At 34.7% G+C, this 14,524-nt stretch overlaps 1 protein-coding gene across 2 annotated transcripts in view; it reads left to right on the top strand.

Annotated features, from left to right (window-relative positions):
• Positions 1-14,524, top strand: part of AFF4 (AF4/FMR2 family member 4) — an 88,587-nt gene that overhangs the window by 36,415 nt on the left and 37,648 nt on the right. Inside the window, exons 2-7 of one of the 2 annotated variants that reach the window (XM_043982435.1) lie at positions 2,329-2,421; positions 2,960-3,086; positions 5,646-6,467; positions 7,921-7,965; positions 8,737-8,823; positions 13,993-14,026. In XM_043982435.1, coding sequence (XP_043838370.1) covers positions 2,964-3,086; positions 5,646-6,467; positions 7,921-7,965; positions 8,737-8,823; positions 13,993-14,026 — 1,111 coding nt within the window. In that variant the 5' untranslated portion in view covers positions 2,329-2,421; positions 2,960-2,963. The remainder of the gene's footprint in view (positions 1-2,328; positions 2,422-2,959; positions 3,087-5,645; positions 6,468-7,920; positions 7,966-8,736; positions 8,824-13,992; positions 14,027-14,524) is intronic. The other variant, XM_043982434.1, reaches the window with a different exon arrangement.

Genomic DNA, 14,524 nt, shown 5'->3' with positions numbered 1-14,524 from the left:
CATGAGACTTCGGTCAGCTTTTAGTTGCTCCACGAAGCTTTCCTTGATTTTTCCTAAGTGTTGACTTAAATTTTCTTATAGCCCTTTGTTTAGATCACTCCTCTGCCCCCTTACACCCTAATTTTGCACATGCCTTATCTTTCTTTGTTAGTAGCTTGTAAGCCTCTGGAGATGAGGGAAGTGGTTTTCAGCTTCCTTTTGTATCTCAGTGCCTAGCACAGTGCTTTCTATATAGTGGGCACTTTAATTTTTTATTGAATTGAATCGCCCCAACATTCTTACCATAGGATTACTAGAGGGCCCTTAGCCCCTTCTGTTTTAATGAGAAGCATAGCTGGGGTGAGGGGAGTGGACATATTACAGGAACAAAAAAGACAATAAACTTCATATTTCCTTTTAATTTTCAAAGTTGTCTTTTTTAAGAACCTCACCATAAATTTAAAGGGAAGAATTAGAGTTTGGGGGTTCCCAAAAATTCACGGGTGGCCTAAAAGCCAGGGTAGCTACACAGTGTATAGCCAGTTTTAAGTTTCTCTATAGAGATGGTTGTTTAGGTGAAATGAGGAATATTAACAGCTTCTTGTGTAAAAATGCTGGAAATATGGGAAATAGGGGAGGCAGCTCAGTGTAATAGAAAGAACATCATAGGGGCAGCTAGGTGGCACAGTGGATAAAGCACTGGCCCTGGATTCAGGACGACCTGAGTTCAAATTTGGCCTCAGACACTTGACACTTAGTAGTTGTGTGATCTTAACCCTCATTGCCCCACCCAAAAAAAAGACCCCAAAACAACTCACCTCAACTTCTGAATCACTCATGAAAATGTCACAAGAAAATTCAAATACTAGGCTAAAGAGGGGATATAGGTGGGACATGAGAACAAGGAATATGTATATACATCTCCTTCCATCCCCTATGAAATTTTGATTACTTGTTTTCACGTGCTCATTCCAAAGAGAAGTTATTTTATTTCTAGACTCAATGGATTAAGATTGTAATTTCATCAGATATGGTTATTTTTAGATAAATTTATCTAAACAATTGTTTCTACACAACACAGGTTCCATGGAATTTGTTATCAAAGAATTCCTGCCAGAATTATTTTAGATTTTCAGTGAGGAGTTCAAATTAATTAGGTAAATATATTGATGTTCTAAGAGAGGAGGGGAAAAGTTCAGTTGTTTTATTGAAATAACTCTTCATGTTTAGTTAAAGACGCAGCTGGACTTCAAAAATGGCAAGTTACCCTCTCCTTACTAATTAAAAAAAATACCAGTGATTCTCTCATTTCCTCCTCCAAAAGAAGAGAATGAAATTTTTCACAAATAAACTTTGATGAAACTTTTAGACCTAAATTTAATGGAAATAAAATGTTGAATTGCATAGTAGCATACATTTCAACAAAACAATGTATCTCATATTTAGAAACTTTTGCCATGACTAAAGCAAATTAAGATAAACCATAGTCTTTAAACTTTTTTTTCCTATTCTTCTGGTATTTTAAGAAAGTCATAGATGGTAGTTATTTTTTTCTTAAGTTTGACAGGACAACTTTTAGCAAAGCTTTATAACCTAAAGGAATCAAATATTAACAGCAAGCACATATTAATGCTCCTGTGTGCTTGGCATTATGGTAGGGACTGAGGAGACCAAAAATGTCAAAGGTATTTGTCTTCGCCTTCAATTACTCTGATAAGATTTTTGGCTTAAATATTCATTTAGAAGTTTTAAAAAAGGCATTCTTAATAAATGATTATATAAATCTACATAAATACAGAATCAAATAATGTGAAATTAACATTTTTGTTTTCAGAAACTGACCTTTTGATACTAAGCATTCAAGTGAATGCTCAACTCCCCTATTTTTATATAGTTCTTTTAATTAAACAAAAGAGTCACGAATTTCTTATTAGATTAAGTACATGGCACAAGATAAGAAGAATTGCTTTGCCATTACAGTGCTGTTCCTAATAAAACCAGGACAAATGATTCAGGATTTTTAGGGAAGTAGGTTGTGCACATCTCCCTTGATAACCCATTCCAGTTACTCTTTTTAGTTATTTCTTTTACCTAAATCCTTTCTACTGGCTCTCCTTGTTCTGCTCTGAGTAGAAATAGAACGTCAATCAGTTAAAGAAATAAAAATACCTTTTCCCCCTTTAAAGTAAAATTTTCTATTTTTCTATACAATCTAATGATGTTAATCCAAGATAATTTTGGATAAAATTGTGATATGGTCTCCCACCCCCAACAAACCTGGATTAGATGGTCCAGTTTTGCCATTTATTGAAATATTAATGTATTTAGAGCAGAAATGTCGTTTTTTAGGGAATCTAGAACAACAGCAAAGCTGAGGTCAAACTGCAGTACAGAATGGACACCAAGGAAGCTGTGTTGGGAACAAAAAGAAATCAAAATAAGGTAGATGAAAAGTAGAGAACAAGCACTGGCCTGTGGGGACATGGGAAAAGGGGAAGGAGGAGGAGGGGGGAGTATGGTTATAATTCATATAAGTAGAAAAAAGTTAGGAGATTTCTTAAAAAGAAAACCTAGAGGCATAATATTTAGTGGTAGTAAGTTGTATTTCAGTGGTGCATTCAGAATTTAGAGAAATCACATTTACAAAATTTCCCTTGACTGATTTGTAGCAAACTCCCTTGAACAAATTTACTTATATTAGTAAAAAGTGTGTTGGTGGAAGGGTTGGACAATTCTGGGTTATGGTTTTGTGTGTAAATTATTGTATAAAATTCACTAGTGAAACATCTTTCAGTAGTGATTAGACAACACTCCAATTCATGATCGTACTTAGGTAGTATTTTTTCTTGTTTGGGAGAGAGGCTGTGATAAGGAACTCTCCGATTCTAAGTACTGAATGGACATATTCAATACAACATATGTTATCTTCCCTTCCCTTTCTTTTTCTATCCATGATAGAATATTATGTTTTTGTTCATAGCAACATGAACCGTGAAGACCGGAATGTGCTTCGTATGAAAGAAAGGGAAAGGCGAAATCAGGAAATTCATCAGGGTGAAGAAGCCTTCCCACCTAACTCTCCTCTCTTTGCTGAACCATACAAAGTTGTGAGTTTACCTAATTTTAAACTTGCATCAAAATAAAATGTAATGGTTCTATATTATTATGATTATTATTTTTTTAACGTGAAAATTTGGTTCTTGTTGTATCTTCTAGTCTGTCACTAACTGGCTGTATGATCTTTTTTTTTCTTTTCTTTTGGTAGGGCAATGAGGGTTAAGTGACTTGCCCAGGGTTACACAGCCAGTGTCAAGTGTTTGAGGTAACATTTGAACTCAGGTCCTTCTGAATCCATGGCTGGCGCTTCATCCACTGTGCCACCTAGTTGCCCCTGGCTGTGTGATCTTGAACAAATCCCTTAACTCCTGGAACTAATTTTCCTTATCTGTAAAATATTTTAGTTGGACTAGGTGATCCTTAATGGCCTTTATTATTCTGAAACTTCCAACTTCTATGCTTCTTGTAGCCTTAAGATGCGGTTTTATTTTAATTTGCAACTGCATTTTATTGCTATATTTTTTAATTGCTCACAATAAATGTGGTGTTGTATCAGGTTAATTTTGATCAAAATAGACAAAACAGTAGCATGTTGCTTATTGAAACCCAAGTTTGAGTTATTGCCCCTTAAGGTTTTTTTCTAGTTTCTAAACTAGTTTTTTAAATCTTAAGATACAATGACTAATGAAACTTAATAATGAAACAGTAAATTTAAGCAATATACTACAGGCATCAATTAGGACACATGACAAATGTTGATCTTGTTCTGAGTAGCTGCACCTCTTAATTTTTCTGTTGAATTTCTTTCAACAAAATTAAGAATACTTTCTGGTATTTGATTTATAATTACATAATAACACTAATCAACAGCATTACCCTTGCTAAAATTCTGACTTTTAAAAATTTTGAGAAACTTGAAATATCCTTTATTATTGGTTACTTATTGGAGTTCCTTTAATTGCTTCTGATCTATTTTGTCTATTTTCAAATCTGTGAAGTATATACAGTTAGTGTATCATGACAGTAATAATACTAAGAAGACAAGCATCTCTTCTCTTGACCTGTATAGAAAACAAACCAAAAATTTCAGCACTTAAAAATCTGAAAACAATATATTTGATGCAAGAGTTTTTTGTAAGTTTTTCTATATTTCATCTAGGTCTATTGGCATAGCTATTTATGTTGTATAAATACATTTTTTTAAAAGTGTTGTATGTGGGCAAGGTCCAGGGAGAAAAAAGGCAAAAGGAGGATAATTTTGACTAAATTTAAAAAAAAGTAATCAGCTAAGATGAAGCCTGAGATGGCAATTTATAGTAGATTCTGAACTTTATGATACAATTTAAAGAGCTATGCATTTGTTTCTCTCATGTATTATTGACAATTACTTTTTAAGAACTCTGAAGTCATAACTGATAAGTGCCAGCCTAAATATTATTATTTTATGTTGCTTTTGGTGGTGAGATAGTATTAATTCTGTTTAGACAGTAACCAAAGAAATTTCTCCAAATTTTGTGAAGTTTATCAGGGATACAAATATAGACTGGCCAATTCCCCTTTGTTACTAAGTACCTATTTACATTGGTATGTTATTGATATTAAAACTTTAGTGCATATTAAAATTAAAGGATGACCAGAATATAATATTTCAAATTGTCTTTGTACTTTCTTAAATTTGTAGCTTTTAAAAATTACTGTTACTGTTGTTACGAGTTTGGGGGAAAATGTTTATTGTTTGGGTATGAAGCACAGACTGATTTCACTGAATTTTTAATTATCCTTTTAAACGTAATTGGGATACCAGGAAACATTACATTCTTAGAGATGTTTTCATTGGCAGTCAAAATACGGACATTGACCAACTCACTAACCTGAAGCTTTGTCGAATTAGGGAAATATTCCAGTTTTAATTGAACCATAACATTGAGGCTGAATTTGAACTCAGGACCTCCTGAATCCAGGGCCAGTGCTCTATCCACTGCGTCACCTAGCTGCCCCTAATACTGAATATTAAGGAACATTATATCATGTTCCTTGGGGATGTTTTCCTAAACTGTCAGAATACAAGTATAGCCATTTTGATCAGAGCTTAGAGCTTTGATAAGTGAGGGAATATTGAAGTTTGATGTTTCTGCTTCCCTGGTATAAATTTTTTCCCCCAACTCTTTTACCAGCAAATTTATTAGAGGAAGAGATCTAGCTAGGTTGCATTTTGGAAAATCATGGTGTTTTCATTGATTTTCCAAACTGCTTGCTGCCACCAAAAGCATCTCTTTAGCCACCAAGGTTTTCAGCCCCAGCAAAAAGAAATTTCAGAGCAGTGAAATAATTTCCCTTCTCTTTTGATTTTCCTCCCTTGAATTTTCACATATTAAGTTTTAGAGCTTTTAAAGTCTTAGTGACACAAAATATTTAAATGTAAAAATGTATTATTAAAAGAGAGTGAGTTTTTCTTTAAGTAATGGAGTTGGGATTTCCTTATAATTTCTGGCAGTTTTCAAACTTGGATTAGTCAGGTATAAAGTTTTTCAAAATTTTCCTGCTTAGTTGAAAAAAAATCTTAATTATATGCTTTATTGTAATTTCATATCATTTTATTCTTTGTGTAGACTAGCAAAGAAGACAAATTATCTAGTCGTATTCAGAGCATGCTTGGAAACTACGATGACTCCTACGAAATGAAGGATTTTATAGGAGACAGATCTCTACAAAAGCTTGTTGCAATTCCCAAACCTACCATACCATCAGCAGCAGATGAAAAAGCAAACCCAAGTTTCTTTAGTGAACACAGACATGGTAGCTCTCATCAGAGCAGCAAATGGACTCCCGTAGGACCAGCACCTAGCACTTCTTCCCAGTCACAGAAGCGGTCTTCAGGTTTACAGAGTGGACACACTAACCAACGGACCAGTGGAAGTGGCAGTAACAGCACTAGTAGTGTTGGTCAGAGGCATGACCGTGAATCATACAGTAGTAGTGGTGGTGGTGGTGGTGGTGGTAGTCGTAAAAAAAGCCAGCACGGATCAGAACACTCCAAATCTCGTTCTTCCAGTCCTGGAAAACCACCTGCTGTTTCTTCATTAAGCTCTAGTCATTCCAGAGCTCATGGGAATGATCACCACAGTAAGGAGCAGCGTACCAAATCACCACGAGACCCTGATGCAAATTGGGACTCACCTTCACGTGTTCCTTCATTTTCAAGTGGACAGCACTCTAGCCAGTCTTTTCCACCTTCATTGATGTCAAAGTCAAACTCAATGTTACAGAAACCTACCGCCTATGTAAGGCCCATGGATGGACAGGAGTCCATGGAACCAAAGCTAACTTCTGAGCACTACAGCAGCCAATCCCATAGCAACAACATGAGTGAACTGAAGCCTAGTAGCAAAGCACATCTAACCAAACTAAAAATACCTTCCCAACCATTAGATGTAAGTTGATTATTTACTTATAAGAACCTGGATTTAAGGTAGATCATAGAAGCATAAATTTCGAACTGGAAGGGACCTGAGACCATCCTCACCCATAGTTTTCATTTTAGAGTTGAGGAAAATGGGGCCTTGTGTAAAAAGTTTAGTAAATAACACTGACCCTAAGCTAGCCATTTGGTTTTTTGGCAGCAAGAAATCTTCCTGTTAATGTATACAATGTTTTGTGATTGATTTTTTTGATTTCTGTGAAGACTTCAGTGCCTTTGTTGTTGAATTGTGTATAGGAAACAGCCCTGTCCAGCCAGGAAACTCTGATGAAGTGGCAAGCGTGATTCATTTATAACCAACCTTTTTCTCCCTTTGGGTTATGTAGATTATATATTATATTTGCATCTGTTCTGATTTATACTAGAGATAAATGTCAGGGCTCTCACTAAGTACCTTGAAGATATTGAGACACATTTTAAATTCATAGTTGTTTGAAATACATTGTTTGTATAGTAATGACAATTCCAAACTGTTCTTCAAAGTAGTTAAAGGAATGAACCATAATATTAGTAAAATGGCAAATTTTTAGGTTTTTAGGAAAGGAAAATTTCAGGACCCAAAAATCCAGAGTATCAAAATTAATTAAATTTGTCAGTTTGTTTGCTGAGTAATTATAATGAGTGAGATCAAAAGAATAGAGATGAGACAATGCCTATTTATTAAGAGAGGTGAGTTACTAAGAGTGTGGAACATTGCATATGAAGAGGGATTCCTTCCCCCCCCACCCCCTTTTGAAATACCCTGTATTGTCAGACTCAGTTGATTTGTTGGTTAGTTTTTCTGAACAACTTTTCTCCTTTTGTTGCAAGGGATGATTTGGGTAATGGGAATGCAGAGGGAGGCATTCAGAACTGAAGGTGATACTAAAACAAAAGATAGCATTTTTTTTTAAAAAGCCAGTTTGTTCATTAAATACTACTTTAAAAGCAAAGCTCCATTTCTAATTTTAGCAATCTCTTTCCTGGTTGGTACCATTTATTTTTCAACTTCCATTTTTACTCTTCCCTTGTAGAACAATGTTTGTTGGTTTATATGCAATGATTTTAAAAATTGTATAGAGTTAAAATTATTTTGCTTTTGTAGTCTATTTCTTGTTTCAGTATTAATTTTCCCCCAAACCATAAATCTGAAAGCTATTTCTTCCATTTTGTTTTTGTTTTTGTTTTTTTTCAAATGATGTGCCTTTTTATATTAAGGCCAACTTTCCTTTTGGAGCTTATTCTGCTTATGCTGTGTATGGTGGTGGTTTAAGCCATATGTTATCAAAAAAAAGTATATTCTCCCAATATGATAATATTAAATGGTGTTTTGTTTGAATGTGCTTTTTCCTTGTTACTTTCCTCACTTGTTTAGCATGACTTCATATGTTGACTTGAAAAATCATCAGCAATCTTACTTTTTTTAGGCATCTGCATCTGGTGATGTGAGCTCTGTGGATGAAATTCTTAAAGTAAGTTATCTGGTTATTTTGGCTTATGAAAGTTGTTTGTGTGTTTGGCTAAAATCAGTGAGAATAATAGATTTTTGCCAGGGTCAACATTTTTGCTCTCCCATCAAATGGTTTGTTTTAACTACAATCAGGAGTGCTTCACGCTTCCAAGAGAGTGTTTTTAAAAAACTCACAGAAGCCTCCAAATTGACAGTTAGCTTTGAGAACAGGAATAAGCACAACTTATCACTTGCCAGGCGTAGCAAACAATGTTTTTGAGGTGTGGATCTGGTCCTAATGAAGTCTGCTAATCACTTAGGTTGAGAATAGCATTGGAATCTAATTAAAATAAATTCATGACCAGAAATTACATTCCTGGGCTGTGGGTACTAAAAAGAATAGAGCTGTTTGTTATCTGGATTCTCAACTTGGCAAGTAAAGTCGTTCTTAACTAGTAGCCACAGTGGCTTTTTGCCTATAATACTCATTTGACATTGGATTTATAAATAGACATTAGTCTTATTTGAAATCTTCATTTGCTTGACCTTTTCAACTAGGCCGTGGATATCAGGTCATTATGGGCTTTATTATTCATCTTCGTAATGATATGCTTTGTACATAGTAAAGACTTAGATATTTGTTAGCTAATTAGATGCATTTTCTAGGTTGGACATGTGCAAATACACACAACATATATGAAAAAAGTTATGGCAAATAAAAATAGGGCTTTTGGCATAGTTTGCTTTTTTATATTTGACTTGTTTGTAAACTAATTGTAATAATTAATTTCAGGAGATGACCCACTCATGGCCACCCCCCTTAACTGCAATTCATACACCATGCAAAACAGAACCTTCTAAATTTCCTTTTCCAACTAAAGTGAGTAAACAAAATTACTTTCATACTCTAAATGAACTCTAAATGACTCGAGTAAAGTTATGAAGATATTTAAATGTGATATTCAGTTCCCAAAGTGAGTTTGGGATTCATAAGTTGTCAGTAATGACTATACTGTATCCTTAGTATTGACCTGACTATCTCCTTTGTCTTTCCACCTTGACTGTGATTGCCTCTTATAGAACACAAGTCACATTTCTTTTCTTTGTCTTCACTTTAGTCTGAAGTATTTATAGCCATTTTTATCTGTTCCAATTTTTTGTCCTTTACTGAAACTGAAAATACTAAAATCATACTTATTAAATAAAGTTTGAGATTCCAAAGGGATACCTAGCAAGCAGTTAGTCAAGTTCAAGAGAGAGATTTAGACTTTATATATAGAGAAATCATTTGACCTAAGAAGAAAAACACTGGTTACTGATGAGAGAGAAAGTATAGAGCGAAAAGGCCCAGAATTGAACATTTGGGGACACCCATGTTTTTAAGGAGCAAGAGATGGTTGATTGTCTGGCAAAGGAGATTAAGAAAGAACAAGTCACGTAGCTAAGAGAGAGCAGTGTTTATGCAAGACAGTGAGGAGAAAACAGACTGGAGAAAGGAGGTGATTAACAGTGTGTCAAAAACTGCAAAGGAGGATGAGGACTTAAGAAAGGACCATTGGAAATAGCAATTTCTGTAGACCAAGATTTCAAGGAGTTGATAAGTTAATGGGCAATGAGGCAGTGAGAGCAGAAGTCTATAAATTTGGCAAGAAAAAAGGAAGAGATGTAGGACAGTACTTGGAAGATTTTTTAAGGCTAGGAGAGCAAGGAAAAATGTACCCAGGAGACAAGAATAGGGAGAGGAAAATAATTAATGCTGCAAGTTAGAGATGGACCCCTTTTGTCAGTCTGGTGAAACCTATGAATCCCTTCTCAGAATAATATTTTCAAATGTAAAAAACAGAATTCATAGGCCTGCACAGAATACTAAAGGTTAGTGAAAATAAAGTGTAATTTTTCCACCTGCATTTATTCATTGTCTCTCTCTCTCTCTGAACATTAGCTCTGGAACATAAAGAACTCATAAATATAGAAAAGTAGAGATCTTAAATACATCCTTTGTACACCATAACCCATTGTTTACTGATAATGGAAATTACCATTAGACTGAACTGCTTGAGAGCAGGGACCAGTTTTTGTTTTTTAACTTTTTGGATCATTGTATGTGCTTAATAAATGCTAGTTAGCCTACATACTATGAAATTTTTTTTTTAATGTAACAAACAGAACTAGCAAAACAGTATGCATGAGATCTACAACTGAAAGAACAAAAACAAATTGAAAATAAATACCGTGTAATTATAATGACCAAGCTTGCCCCCAAAGAAGAGAAACAAGAATGTGCTTCACTTTCTTATTTACAGAGGTGAGATAAAGCATTGTGAAACACCCCATACACTGGTAACCAGCTTAGTTGGTGTGTTGGTTAGTTTTGCTGAACTCCTTTTTTCTCTTTTAAGGGATGAATTTTTCAAGGGTGGAGGACTATATTAGGGGAAAAAAATTAATGTGTGGAAAAAAAGGATAGTTTAAAAAATTGAAAATATTTGCCAAATATTGAGAGCAAAGACCATCTGAAAGAAAGACTTTTAAAAATTATGTTACAGATAATGAAGGCAGTAATATAACAACATGTTTGGCATGCAGCTAAACTAGTCTTCAGTGGCAGATTTGTAGTTTTGTGCACTTATATTAATGAGAGAAAAGACTAATAAATAAAAACTTAGGCTATGAAGGGAAATCAACAAATTAACCCCAAACAACCATGAAGAGGCAAATTTGGAAATTAAAATTTAAGTAAACAGATTTGAAAATTATAAAAATTGAAATAATGAAACAAAAATTGAGTTTTTGAAAATATTTTGAAAACTGATTAAACTATTAGTTAAATTACTCGAGAAGACAAATTGTAAAAATTAATGATGAGAGAAATTACAATAATTGGAGAATATATAAAGTTATAAACTTACTGAAAGTCTCAAGTGGTATGGATGAATATCTACAGAAAAATAAAATTAAGACAGTTAACTCAAATGACCTAGTCTAGGGTACAGGGAAATAAGCTTCGTATCAGAGGTTCTTTCTTTTTCAGATCCTTACTCTGCCACTATTATTTGAGCATGACAAATAACATAACTTTTGTAGACCTTGACTTTGTCATCTGTAAAATAAGGAATTGGACTAGATGACTTGATGATCCCTTCTAATATAAATGCTACAAATAAGCCATATATTAACTTTTACAGAAGAAAATGCTAGGAACACTAGTATTGGACTTATTAGTGAGTTCTATCAAATATTTAAAGTACAAAAACTAATTTGTTTCAAAAACTGTATTCAAAAATAGAAAAAAGCAGGACTCCAAGAAATTTTTTCTATAGAACATATATGATCCTGATACTCAAACCAGAGGATATCAGTGAAAAAGTAATCTACACTAATATCACCAATAACCATTTAAGTAAAAGTTATTAAATAGAATATTGGCAGATTCTAGCAATCTACCCCAAAAGTTATTCTTTATGATCAATTTGAATGTTTACTAGAAGTAATAGGACAGAGGACAGTTAGGAAAGTAGCTAGCAGAATAACGCAAACATTCGAAACTATTTTTTAAAAAATCAAAACCTTGGGGCAGCTGGGTGGCATAGTGGATTAAGCACTAGCCCTGGATCCAGGAGGACCTGAGTTCAAATCCGGCCCCAGACACTTGACACTTGCTGGCTGTGTGGCCCTGGGCAAATCACTTAACCCTCATTGCCCCGCCAAACAAACAAACAAAAAAACAACAAAAAATCTAAACCTTTTGTTTTTATATCATATTTGTTTCTCAAGATTCCCCTTCCTATCCATTGAAGTTTATAACAAAGATTTAAAGTTGACAGGGTATCCCACAGAACCAGTCAGCACTATGCATTATTTCTCAGCCATAGATGCTCACTTCCACAATGAAGCAGGGAAGAAAATACATTTACTTAATTCTTCTCAGAGACAATATTTAGGCCTTGAAAATTAATGTTGAGGTTGCTTTGGGGGGTGGGGGGTGTTGGGGGGGTCAACGAGGATTAAGTGACTTGCTCAGGGTCACACAGCTAGTAAGTGTCAAGTGTCTGAGGCCATATTTGAACTCAGGTCTTCCTGAGTCCAGGGCCGATGCTTTATCCACTGCGCCACCTAGTTGCCCCAAGTTTTATTTTTTAAAAACAAAGTTTTTTTCCCTCCTTTCCCTGTATTTCCTATTACCTGCTTTGTGAGCTATCCCATATAACATAGTATTTTTTTTCTTTTCTTTTTCTTTTTTGTGGGGCAATGAGGGTTAAGTGACTTGCCCAGGGTCACACAGCTAGTAAGTGTCAAATGTCTGAAGCCAGATTTGAACTCAGGTCTTCCTGAATCCAGGGCTGGTACTTTATCCATTGCACCACCTAGTTGCCCCCATAACATAGTATTTTTAAAGACAAAAAAAAAAAGAAATGAGAACTACTGATCATTACATCAGAAAATCTGAAAATATGCATTAGATAGTACTTGTGGACCTTGATGGGAGTGTCTTATTTTGAGCAGTTTGTTTATATCCATTGACCACTTATGCCTTGGATATCAAACCTTTATCAGAGCTAATTGATATATTATTGGTGTGTGTGTGGGGGTGTGTGTGTGTAGCTATTGTTATCGTTTTCTAAGTCATTCTCCTTTCTTACTTTTGTTGCTTTGATTTTGTTTGTGCACAGCTTTTTTGTTTCATGTAGTCAAAGGTATCTTTTTTCTGATAACCTATGGATATCATACTAGAAATGCATGCAACCAGCAGAGTTCCTATTTTGTATTATATTTTTCTGGTTGTTGCAATTTTGCATTGATTTTCAAGTAACTAAATTCAGTTGCAGTATTTAGTTGCCATGTATGATGCATTTTGACTGGTGACTATATTTAAGTGGTAATGTTAAATGTCCTTTAGCTGATTTAGGGGATTTAATAGGATACCTGAGAGCCAGAATTGACTATAGGTATATTTGTATTTATGCATATCTGACATTTGCATTATAAAATGATCTCCTTGGATTAGGATGTTGAAGTAGTAACCTTAATTTGGGAGACAGTGCCTTCATAATCCTTAACTCTATCTCTACATCCCACAATGAAGTTATGTGGAGCTGGGTTTATGGAACTACAGAGTTTTGCAGGGGACCCTCGACACTACAAGCTGAGGAGATTTGCTTGGTGGTAGGGGACAGATAAAGAGTGATGCAGGGAGGGGCAGCTAGGTGGCGCAGTGGATAGAGCACCAGCCCTGGAGTCAGGAGTACCTGAGTTCAAATCTGCCCTCAGACACTTAATACTTACTGGCTAGGTGACCCTGGGCAAGTCACTTAACCCCAATTGCCTCACCCAAAAATAAATAAATAAATGATCTCTTTCCTTCCTTCTTCCTTCCCTTTTCCCCTCCTCTCTCTCTCCCTCCCTCCCTCTTTCCTTCCTCCTCCTCTTAAAAAAAAAAAAAAGAGTGATGCAGGGGCAGCTAGATCATGCAATAGATAAAGCATCAGCCCTGGATTCAGGACGACTTGAGTTCAGATTTGAACTCAGAGTGATGCAAAACACCATGGAATATCTTTGTTGGTGACAACAGTCAAATTTCCATGAATTTTAGCAAATTTATTCTCTAAATGTTTTAACAGCTATACTTTGCCTTATAATAATTATGGTTTCAATTAAGAAAGCATGTTTCAACCATATTAGAGTAATTGAAACCATTCATTTTCCATTGAGGGTAATGAGTTAAGACAGGAGCAACAATGTAATATGGACTATTAGTGACTGGTAGAGAAAGAAGAGCACACTTAAATGATTCAGGAGGTTGCTGTTTGGCACAAGGAAAGTTCATCATTGATCACAAAGTTGCATTGGCTAATAATCTGTAATAGATGGGTGAACAGAATGTTAAATTATAAACAATGAACTTTTTTACTGTCATCTTACTATAAAAAACGTAATAGTACTCTGAAATAAGTTAGCTGGAACTAGTAGTTGGGTTTGAAGTCAGTTTCTCAAATGAATATTTCAGCTTTCTCTTGATCCCTCTGATGTAACTTTTCCCCTTCATTTTTAGGAATCTCAGTCAAATTTTGGTCCTGGAGAACAGAGTAAGTATTTCTGTTACTTTAGTCCTTGAATTAAATGGACATTAAATTTGTATTTTGTACTTTGTACACTGTGCTTGGAGTTGGTGACACATAGACGAAAGAAAAAAAAAAAAACTAGGCCTTCCCCATATAAACTTTTAATCTTATAAGATTGATAAACATGTACACACAAAAAATATAATGCAAGTTAAATTATAAGGGAGTTACAGAATAGTCTGAAAGATATAGATTAGGGGTAGCATGACTTATTTCTAGGGGATCAGGAATGACTTTGTTCTAGACAGTTTTGTCTTGAATAAGCTGTCTGGTTCCCTTTGTCAAATCAAGTACCCTTTGAGATATGCCTGCTTCATTTATTACCTTTTGGTGATGATAGGTTACTTTATAGTAATACATTTGGAATACTTAATTTCACTTACAGAGCAAAGTCTTAGGTCACTGTAGACCAGATTAATTTAATATTCATCACGTTAAAATAAGTTTCTGACTCATAAATGA

Source organism: Dromiciops gliroides, chromosome 2 (genome assembly GCF_019393635.1).
Source record: "Dromiciops gliroides isolate mDroGli1 chromosome 2, mDroGli1.pri, whole genome shotgun sequence".
Lineage (NCBI taxonomy): Eukaryota > Metazoa > Chordata > Mammalia > Microbiotheria > Microbiotheriidae > Dromiciops > Dromiciops gliroides.
This window is presented reverse-complemented; position numbering and strand designations above follow the sequence as displayed.